The sequence below is a fragment of the Drosophila santomea genome, chromosome X, assembly GCF_016746245.2.
Source record: "Drosophila santomea strain STO CAGO 1482 chromosome X, Prin_Dsan_1.1, whole genome shotgun sequence".
Classification (NCBI taxonomy): Eukaryota; Metazoa; Arthropoda; class Insecta; order Diptera; family Drosophilidae; genus Drosophila; species Drosophila santomea.
Genome location: NC_053021.2, coordinates 2,661,349 through 2,671,009, shown reverse-complemented (window position 1 = coordinate 2,671,009; position 9,661 = coordinate 2,661,349). Strand labels below are relative to the sequence as shown.

At 47.9% G+C, this 9,661-nt stretch overlaps 2 protein-coding genes across 4 annotated transcripts; both read left to right on the top strand.

The window, feature by feature from the left end:
- Nucleotides 1-859: 859 nt before the first annotated feature.
- On the top strand, nucleotides 860-3,480 carry LOC120456515 (AF4/FMR2 family member lilli). The gene has a single exon (XM_039643382.2). It carries the CDS (start codon nucleotides 1,121-1,123, stop codon nucleotides 2,066-2,068), a length of 948 nt encoding a protein of 315 aa, XP_039499316.1. The 5' UTR covers nucleotides 860-1,120; the 3' UTR covers nucleotides 2,069-3,480.
- Nucleotides 3,481-3,868: 388 nt separating this feature from the next.
- LOC120455626 (putative uncharacterized protein DDB_G0271606) lies at nucleotides 3,869-9,628 on the top strand. 3 transcript variants are annotated; one of them, XM_039642011.2, is made up of 3 exons: nucleotides 3,869-6,477; nucleotides 6,775-6,815; nucleotides 6,870-7,012. In XM_039642011.2, exons 1-2 carry the CDS (start codon nucleotides 4,900-4,902, stop codon nucleotides 6,808-6,810), a joined length of 1,614 nt encoding a protein of 537 aa, XP_039497945.1. In that variant the 5' UTR covers nucleotides 3,869-4,899; the 3' UTR covers nucleotides 6,811-6,815; nucleotides 6,870-7,012. The 3 variants fall into 3 exon arrangements, with proteins under 3 accessions (XP_039497945.1, XP_039497944.1, XP_039497943.1); XM_039642010.2 differs by lacking the exons at nucleotides 6,775-6,815; nucleotides 6,870-7,012 and adding an exon at nucleotides 7,554-9,628 and having other exon boundaries at nucleotides 3,871-5,772; nucleotides 6,022-6,477; XM_039642009.2 differs by lacking the exons at nucleotides 6,775-6,815; nucleotides 6,870-7,012 and adding an exon at nucleotides 7,554-9,628 and having other exon boundaries at nucleotides 3,871-6,477.
- Nucleotides 9,629-9,661: the final 33 nt, after the last annotated feature.

Below are 9,661 nucleotides of genomic sequence, written 5' to 3'. Positions count from 1 at the left end.
ATTTTTTTAATCTGCTATTGATGGCAATACCTTTTAAAAATGTAATAACGAAATGATGGAGTATTTTAAATTTGCATTGCATTGTAGCGTATTGCAAAATTTTTCACTTCGGATGAAGGGCCTGGCATAAAGCAACAAAGTAAGGTACACGCGCGCATTTCTACTTACAGCCGCAACGCGTTGGATGTGACGTCACGTGGTTTGAAGCGGCTTAAGAGCTGAACTATAATTATTATTGGGGGATACCAAGCTCAAAGAAGAAATATGTACATATACTACAAACGCTGAATATAAATTAACATAATCTTGTATGTGGTTGAAATTCTGGATACCAAAATTAAAATGAAAGTGGGGTATCATGTTAATCAAAGAACATTGTAATAAAACGCCCGTATGTGCAAGCAATCAAAATTTTCGCATTTTCTTGAAAATATTTAAGCTAACAAAGTATAAAAAACGTTATATAAGAATTAAGAAATTCAAAATCTAAACATCTAAAATCAAACATGCACAACTTTAAACAAAAATGTTGCAGTTCCTAACAAAAAGTGCATCCAATGTTAATGCATCCAATCACCTTTATAAGCCAATTTCATTGTCTACAAATATTTATAAATGAAAACATGGGCTAACTTTTGACTAAAAGTTTTCGAAATAAAAAATTTTAAAATGTATAGTAAAAAACGATTCATTTATATTTTACCACTAAATAGGATAGGATCTTGCATTTGTATTTCAGTTAGGAATTGTTTTTAAGAATAATTATTTCAAGTGGGGGAGTGCCACAATGTGGCTGTAGTATTATTTCGCCATCGATGTGCGGGCACACTGCGCCGAAAGCTTGTGCAAAATAATTGAAAGCTATTTTTAAAGCTATTTTGGACCAGATCTGCAGCTTTTTTCCATATTGATTAGTTATGTCGCTTTTGTTGTTTACTCGCCACATTTTTTTTGCCCAGGCCAGTTAATTGTGTTAATTCCCGGCGCGCGGGAAAAGAAAAAAAAGGGCTAACCACGGTGGAACCACAAAAGGACCTGACTGCCGCCAAAGAGTAAACACCACAAACACCACCAACCGGATCCCAAAGGCGAGTCGCGAGCGAGCGCACCAAATCCACCGATGTCAGCGGGTGTGGGTGGCGGAGGGAGCATTACCACCGAGCACCACAGTCGCCTCTACTTCCTCAACTCGCCGACGGCGCCGCTCACCGCCCGCGATCCGTTCTTCATCAAGCCGGAGTATCTCAGCTATGAGAGTCCCATGCACCATGCCCTCTACTCGGGCAATCGGGGCCTCCTAGAGTACAACAACTATACGAGTTCGGCGGCCGCGGCGGCAGCCGTTGCCTCATCCGTAGCCACCTCCGTATCCGTGTCCGGCTCCGGTTCGGTATCGGGATCAGGATCCGCTGGAACCGCAGTCAGTGCCTCAGTAAGTGCAGCGAACAGCGGTGGCAGTGCGTCTGGAACGGCGGTGCTGAGCCTGGAGAACAACTTTGCACAGCAGGGCAATCCCCACCAGCAGCAGCAGCAACAGCAGGGCAATCCCCACCAGGAGGTCCTCCAGCAGCAGCATCCCCTGCATCATCATTTGTCCGCTGGCGTTGTAGTCGAGGCCGGTCAACTTGGTGGCGTACCGGGCCTTGCCAATCTCGGTGTGCCGCATCTCAGCGCCCAGCAGTCTGTGACGCAGCAGGGTCAATCCTCGCGAGCGCAAAAGGCCGCCCGCCGGAGAAGCAACGAATCGATTGAGGCCAGGGAAAGGCGGCTAGAGAGAAACGCCGCCCGGATGCGGGACAAACGGTCCAAGGAATCGGAGGCCGAGTACCGCGTGCGTTTGGCCAAGAATGCGGAGGCGAATCGAGTGCGCCGCCAGAACGAAACGGAAGTACAAAGAACCCTAAGACTGATGAAGAATGCAGCGCGGCAGCGACTGCGCCGCGCCTCGGAAACCGTCGATGAGCGCAAAAAGCGGCTGGCCAAAGCCGCCGAACGGATGCGAATTGCCCGGGCCAGTGCGCCCAAGGTCATCAAGCCGCCGCTGGCCGACAGGCTAAAGGGTTACTAATGGAGGATCGTATATCGGTTAGCCTGGACTAAGGCAAATACGCCCATTTGGAGCTGGCTCTCCGGCAGAGCAGCCAGGCCGAGCAGCAGGAAAAGCTGGCCCAGGATCGGCAGAGGAACACAGACACATCCACAAATTATATATATATATATATATATTGTATACAGCCTATAAGAGAAAAGAAATGAGATAAGGAAACCCATCCGAAACCAGGAGGATTCTCGAGAATTAGCAGATGAATGGGCAGCAGGCACTCTAGGATTAAAGACAGGCAATTTTTTTTTTAAGTTTAAAATTAACAAGATGAAGTAACGTAATGTAATCATAAAGTAAAGTATTTTTATAATGCATGCATTATATTCGTACGATATGTATACACACACGATACAAAAACCACACATACCCACACTCCCCCCCCCACAAACACACACACATATGCACTAGCATAGTCATAGCACACATATAGAGCCCCCAAAAAAGGGCAGTGATGCCCCCACTCCCCCAGGAAAAAGGAAGCTTACAGCGCCAGGGTGCCTCACTGTAAATAAAAACAAACGGAGGGAAAATCGCCAACGACTGAGGTACACCTCCCAAACTTAAAAAAAAAACCAAAAAAAAAGAAAAAAAAATTATTGAGCATCGCGAATGGACGAGGCAACAAGTGCCTTTCGAGGAAGTCCTCGGGCGAAACTTGCTATAACATTCAAAAATCGTATTTTTCCACAACAACAACTGAGGCACCCTAGTGACGAACAACCCCCATATGTGTGTGTAGTTGGTAAAGGCATGTAACCCAAAACGGACAACGCCACTCACATAAGGATATAATATACACACACTCGTCACAGCCCCCATATAAATATATGTATATATACAAATTTATATATATATATATTTGGAGCATACACACATGATCCGTTGCCAGGCACATAACGCAATATTTGTTAAAGCACGCAATCCTTCTTCCTTCCTTCCCAAGCCGACACCCAACCGCCCACTTTTCCTAGACCTTTTCCTTATCCTCATCCATGTCCTCAGCCCCCTCCCACGCCAATGTCCTTAGACGGATAGTAGACTCTTCCGCGCGGGCCCACATGATATATATTTATATATATTATGCTAATTATTATTAATAAAGTGTAACCATTAAGTTCTAGTCGAAATTTCAAATTGTTTTTCTCCTGTCTAAATACGTTTATCAATTGTTTTTGCCTTAAGTCTTAAGATTGAGATACATTTTTGTGTATTGTAATATTCGTGTACACTAACAATAACAACACACAACAACAACAAACATTAACAAATAAAACACACAACACCAACAAGGGGAAAACAGAAACAGAAAAATATAAGCGAAAAAACGAGAATAACAAAATGAATATACTTGAATAAAGTTGCATTCACAATTTTTACATGCTGCGTTCTAAGTTTTTGGCGGGAATTTAGTTAGTGGGGAAATTTGATAATCTGAAAAAATTGCATTCAATTCATTCAAAGAGATTTGAAAGCTTTGCAATGTAAATGCCATGTTAACATAACAGTTACAGGTGACTGTAATGTAAAGTAAGCTTAAAAACAGTGTGACCTGTACTGTGTACAGCGTGAACTGTAATCTTGAACTGTAATGTTGTGGAGAATAATGATAGGACAAGCCAATTAAAAGCCAGATAGTATCGAACATAATATATCTTTGCAAGACTAATTTCCAAACTGTAAAACAGGCGCAGGCGATATTTTAAGCAGAACATCGATTTATCAGTTGCATTGTCCAATGCATCGACAGTCGGCTTGACTTTCGATGTATCGATAAGTTTTACCATCCCTACTGTGAACTGAACGATTGTTGAAATGAAAACAACTGAAATAAAATGAATTAAATTAAATTAAAGCCATAGTGCCACGAATTGAGAAAAATAACGCATAGTTAAAGTTAATGACACTCCGGTGCGATTAAAAGTAGAAGATATACGCTGGACCCAGCTATGTGGAAAATTCCCGGTCAATGTCGGTAGTTAAGTTAACGCTGCGCCGCCACTGAACATCCTTTTAACCCACTGAGGGAAAAGGCGCCTGGATGCACCGCAACACGGCGATTAAATGGAATTACAAATCGAAGGGTTAAGGTTTGTGCGAAAAGCAAAATAAGGAGCGGAAAAAAACTCGCACACACGTATGTCGTGTATTGCTGTGCTGCAAGAGTGTGAGTTTAGCAGTGCGTGCGTGTGTGTGAGTGCGAGCGGCGTGCTGCATGGGTGTGTGTGTATAATCATGTGAAAAATCGATTGGCAGCGCAGCAGCAGCGCGGCGGCGGCGCCAATTGTCACTGACTCGAAAGAAGAAGCACGCTTTTATGAAAACGCACGAAAAATTGTAATGGCAAAATACGAACGGGAATAAAAACACACTGCTAAAGAAGGAAGAATCGCTCATAGAAATAAAGGGAATGAAATAAAATGCTCGTGGATCACAATAATAGTTAGCGCAGCGATCGCCGCAAAAAAGAGAGTGGGAGAGCAAAAACGGCGCCAGCACACACATATTCTTTATATAACTAGTAGGCAAAAAGCGAAACAAAACAAACACAAAGCGGAAACGCCAAGGAGCAGCGAAAAAAAGAGCGGGAGACGGCCCAGAGTGTGTGAAAGAGAGGGGAGAGAGCTGGAGCGCGGCCCCTAGATGTTATCGAAACAATCGGAAGGACTGCGCTCATCCTTTCGATAACCAACTAATATACCCATTGTCTATATACATATATATATATATACACTACACTTTTGGAGCCCCGATAGACGACAATTTCGATTGTTGTTGCCCCCGGCTTTTGACCAAGAATGGAACCAGATCCCAATGGGATAAAAATAGAGCCCTCACTTGATCAGCAGCAGTACGCCACCCATGTGCTGGCCATCAATGGCTCCAATGCCCGCCTGCTCATCGAGCATCCCTCAGCTTTATTGGTACCACTCTCCTCGCATCACCAGTTGCAGTTGCAGCAGCAGCAACAACAACAACAGCAGCACGTGCAGCAGCAACATCAACAACAGCAGCATCAGCAACAACAGCAACAGTTCCAGCAGCAACAGCAACATCTTCACCAGCAGCAACAGGATCAACTGCAGTTCCAGCAACAGCATCTCCAGCTTTATGCACACGCACCACTAAAGCAGCAGCAGTTGCAGCAGCAGCAGTCGCAACAACAACAGCAATCGCAGCAGCCGCCCACTCCATTGGGACCCACCAGCAGTGCCAGTTCCGCATCCATAACAGGTGCATCCACCACTGGCCACCAGCAGAGGTGGAACGAGAGCCCCGAGGCACGCCAGCGCCGTCTGGCCAGAAATGCTGAAAGGATGCGGGAACGCCGGCAGCGCGAAAGCGAGGATGAGTATCGGAAGCGACTACTCCGGAATGCAGAAGCCAATCGCCAGAGACGCCAGAACGAATCCGACATAGAGAGGGCCATGCGGCTAGTTAGGAATGCGGCCAGGCAACGGCTACGCCGGGCCATGGAGTCGCCGGATCAGAGGGCCAAACGTTTGGCCAAATTGGCCGAGAGGATGCGCATGTATCGCGCCAGCGAGACGAACGATCAGCGGAAGCTTCGGCTGGCGGAAATGGCGGCCAGGGCGCGCCAGAGGATCGCCAATGAGTCACCGGAGGAGCGCAAGGAAAGACTGAGAAAGCTGAACGATTATGCCAAAAAGGTCAGAGAAAAGAAGAAGGTACTGAAGCATGTTGTGGTGCACGGTGGTTCGTCGTCGGTGGTCGTCTCAACGCCGACATCCTCCTCGTCGTCAACGGACCAGCAGCACCACCACCAGCAACAGCAGCAGCAGCAACAGCAGCAACAACAGCAGCAACAACAACAGCAGCAAGTGCTAGCTGTTGCAGCAGCAGCCGCAGCAGCAGCGGCAGCCAATTGTACTAACGAACACACTATCAATCTAAACCAGGCGGCCACCACAGCGACGACAACGGACGAGGCGGGGACCCCGCAGCCCTCGGAGGATCAGCATCATCTGGTGACGGCAGCCGCCTATCAGCAACACCAGGCCCTGGCTGGAGTGGAGTATATGGGACAGGGCATGTTCCTGGCGCCCGGCTCATTGCGTCCACCCATGCAGCTGAAGCAGGAGCCACAGACGCCGCAGCAGCAGCAGATTACCCAGCAGCAGTTGCAGCAGCAGCATCAGCGATACACCATCACCGGGCAGCAGCAGCAACAGGTTACGGCCGCCCTACTCGAGGGCACCGAGCCGGGCAGCATCTTTGTGCAGCAGATCTATGGCGATGAGGGTGGCAAGGGCACCGCCAAGCTGCTCCAGGCCCATGTGCCGCACTTCAGCATCGCCGGTGGCCAGCTGGAACTCTACCCGCACAAATATGCCGCCAAGAAGCAGGAACTTCAGGTTCGTATGCAGTCGTAGAGGATATTGAATGATCGGCGATAGCAACCCCAAACACACACACACAAACCGTAATGCATCAATGTCAATGTCCAAGCCTAGGAAGCTCCTCTTTCCCATGAATTCCATGTAATCGACGCAGCGGCTGTTTGCTTGTCCATAGTCTTGTATTCTTTGTTTTCTAGAGACCGCTGCATCGTTTGCAAAAGAAAAGAGCACTTATCTGCCAGTAAACGTAAAATCGAAACACGATTAGCTAGTTTTCTCTTGATTTTCAATAATAATACATGATTTTTGCAGTTGCAGAGGAATTTGGAATCGAATACAAATTCGTAGCACTGGTAAAATATCAAACAATTGCCAATACTCGTAAATTTCAAATATTTTCCTTGCAGTTGGAGAAATCAACTGCCTCCAAGGAAAATGATTGAAACCGGAAAGTAGGAATTTTGAAAATATAGAATTCAGAATTCAATGGAAATGGGAAGAAGAAACGGCTGATGGACATTTTTTTGTTGTATGTTTTTCTGGCCGCATTTGAACTCCTTTTTTGATCAAATCGAAAATCGTATCATTTTGTTAACAATTTTCTTTATTGCTGGTTGTTTATATTATTATATTTTGATCAGGAGCAAAGGATTATTAACCATATAGAGTGTAGATACTTATTTGTAGCATTGTAAATGTTGAACCTAAGGAGAACAAATCAAAATACGTTTAACAACAAGAAACAAACAACAAAGTGGTTTTAATTCGTTTGTACAGGTCTGTGTGCGTGTGTGTGTGTGTGTGTGTGTGTGTGTCACATTTATCTCTTTCACTCTATCACTCGCACTCGCTTCTTTTCGAAAAGCAATCTATAAGCCCACTTTCAATCACAGCAATCAATCTTATCTCTAATATTACGAAATTAGGTTGCAATGCTTTATAAAATTCAATTACCGAAGATTGCTGTGATTTCTAAGTTTAAGCCAAAAAACCAAAGATCGAGTTTCAAGTGAAAGAAACCCCATTCCCCGTTAACCCCATAGGCCCATAACCCAGCCAAAACCAAACCAATCCTCTATCCCTACTTGCAGTCGGACAACGATGCTCCGGGATCAGCGGGCGGCAATGATAACAGCGGGTCTGTTAGTCTCGGCCACAACGAGACCAAGGTGATCGTGACGACAGCCAGCGGGGAGCAGAAGCTGCTGAAGGCGACGCCCGGCCAGGCGCAGCAGCTGTACAACCAATTCCCCTACCTGGCCACCTTCCCCAACACCACCAGCAGCGGCAACAGCACCACCAGCACCACCAATGTCGGCCACGTGGGCGTCGTGACGGCGGGAACAGCAACGGGCGCCGGCGGCACCACGACCACCGCCTACTATCCAATGTACCACAATGGCTTCCAGATTGGCATCGGACCGAATGCAGTGCCGCCGCCATTTACGCCCGTCAACTTTGCCAACGCCAGTGGCGGCAATAGTCCCGGCCAGTACAACATCCTGGCGGCGAATCCCACGCTAACGGTCACTGGATTGGGACAGCAGGAGCAACAGCAAACGACGGCGGCGGCGCCACAGATTGTGACCACCCCGGTGGGCAGGGGCAGGCCGCGAAAGAATGCGCTGCCCAGCGAGGAGCAGCTGAAGGTCAACAGTCTGCTGGAGCAGGAGCTCAATCAGATGCTGTCCGCACCGCAGTTGGCCACCAGTACGCCGCGTCGCGGCCGACCACTGTCGCAGACATCGCAGCAACATCATCAGGAGCTCAGCCAGATTCATGTACATTCCACGGCCGATGGCGACAGTCGAACGCCAGTGATGACGCCGCGGCGCAGCGGTGCCAACAAGTATGAGACGGAGGAGGAGAAGCGAATACGTCTGGACAAGATGGCCGCACACCAGCGAGCGGTGCGTGCCAATGAGACGCCCGAGCAGCGGGCCACGCGCCTCCAGAAGCTGAGCGAACGGGCACGGCTGAAGCGGGCGCAGATCCGGGCCACCGAGAATACGGACGAGCGCAAGGAGCGCCTGTCCAAGCAGGCGGAATATGCACGAATGCGACGCATGCGCAGCCACACGCCGCGCAGCAGCAGCGCCACCAGCACCGAGTTCCGTGCCAAAACCGAGGAGGAAGATGAGGGCCAGGACGACGACACCAGTGCCGAGCAGCATATGTACGAAAGTGAAGCCGTTTCGGTCACGGGCACGGGCAGCGATGGTGGCTTCGTTTCGGTGGTTAAGGCCGATAACGACGACTCACCGTTGGGCGGTGGCGATGGCTCCAACGATCACGAACAGCTGCCGGCGTTGCAGTTGCAGCAGCACGAACTGCAACAGATTGCCGGCAGCCTGCAGCAGCAACAATTGGTGCAGCATCCGCATCACGAGGCGATTGTGCTGAACCAGCAGCACCGCCTGGTGACCATCAGTCAGCACCAGCAGCAGCAGCTCCATCAGCAGCAGCAGCAGCCACATCCGAACTTCAGCAAACTGCAGACGGTCAAGGATTACGGCAACGCAGCCAGTGGCGGAGGAGGAGCTCCTGGTTCTGGCGGCGGCAGTGGAACGGGAGCACCGGAGAACAATGATATGCTAAAGATACTCGAGCCAATCATTGTGATGAAGACCAAATGAGGTTCGCGGAGGCGTCACAGTCGCAGCACCAATCGCTAGAGGGGATATGTGGAGGACGTGCTAGCCAGGCCTCCAGTCCAGCCAGGAAATCGGCCGTTGGACGCACAAACGAGAGAGATATCTGCGAAAAGTAGGGATTGTCTATAGTTATCAATAAGAGTATTTTTTTTTTTTAAATGTGTTTTTGAATGTGTTGATGTTCTTCGATGGTAGAATTTGTAAAAAGTCAGAGTAAGCGGAGATCAAGGATCAAGTGCAATACGGATGCCTGGCAGCCACCAAAGCCCCCGGAAAACCAGCAAACTGAAATTGAACACTGTGACGCCCCTAAAACCACTGAAAATCGAGGAAATGCAGCTAAAAAAAGAAAAATAAAAGAAAACTACGATCGATGGAGGAGATCAACTAAACCTAATCCAGAATATGTAGCGCGTAAACAGAGCACTAAGTAGTTGTATGTATTAACTATTAATTTTTTAAATTAGCAAAAAAAAAACCCAAAATAACAAATAAATCTAATAAGATCAAAACGGAACGGACGATTGGCAGCGATATATGGGCAG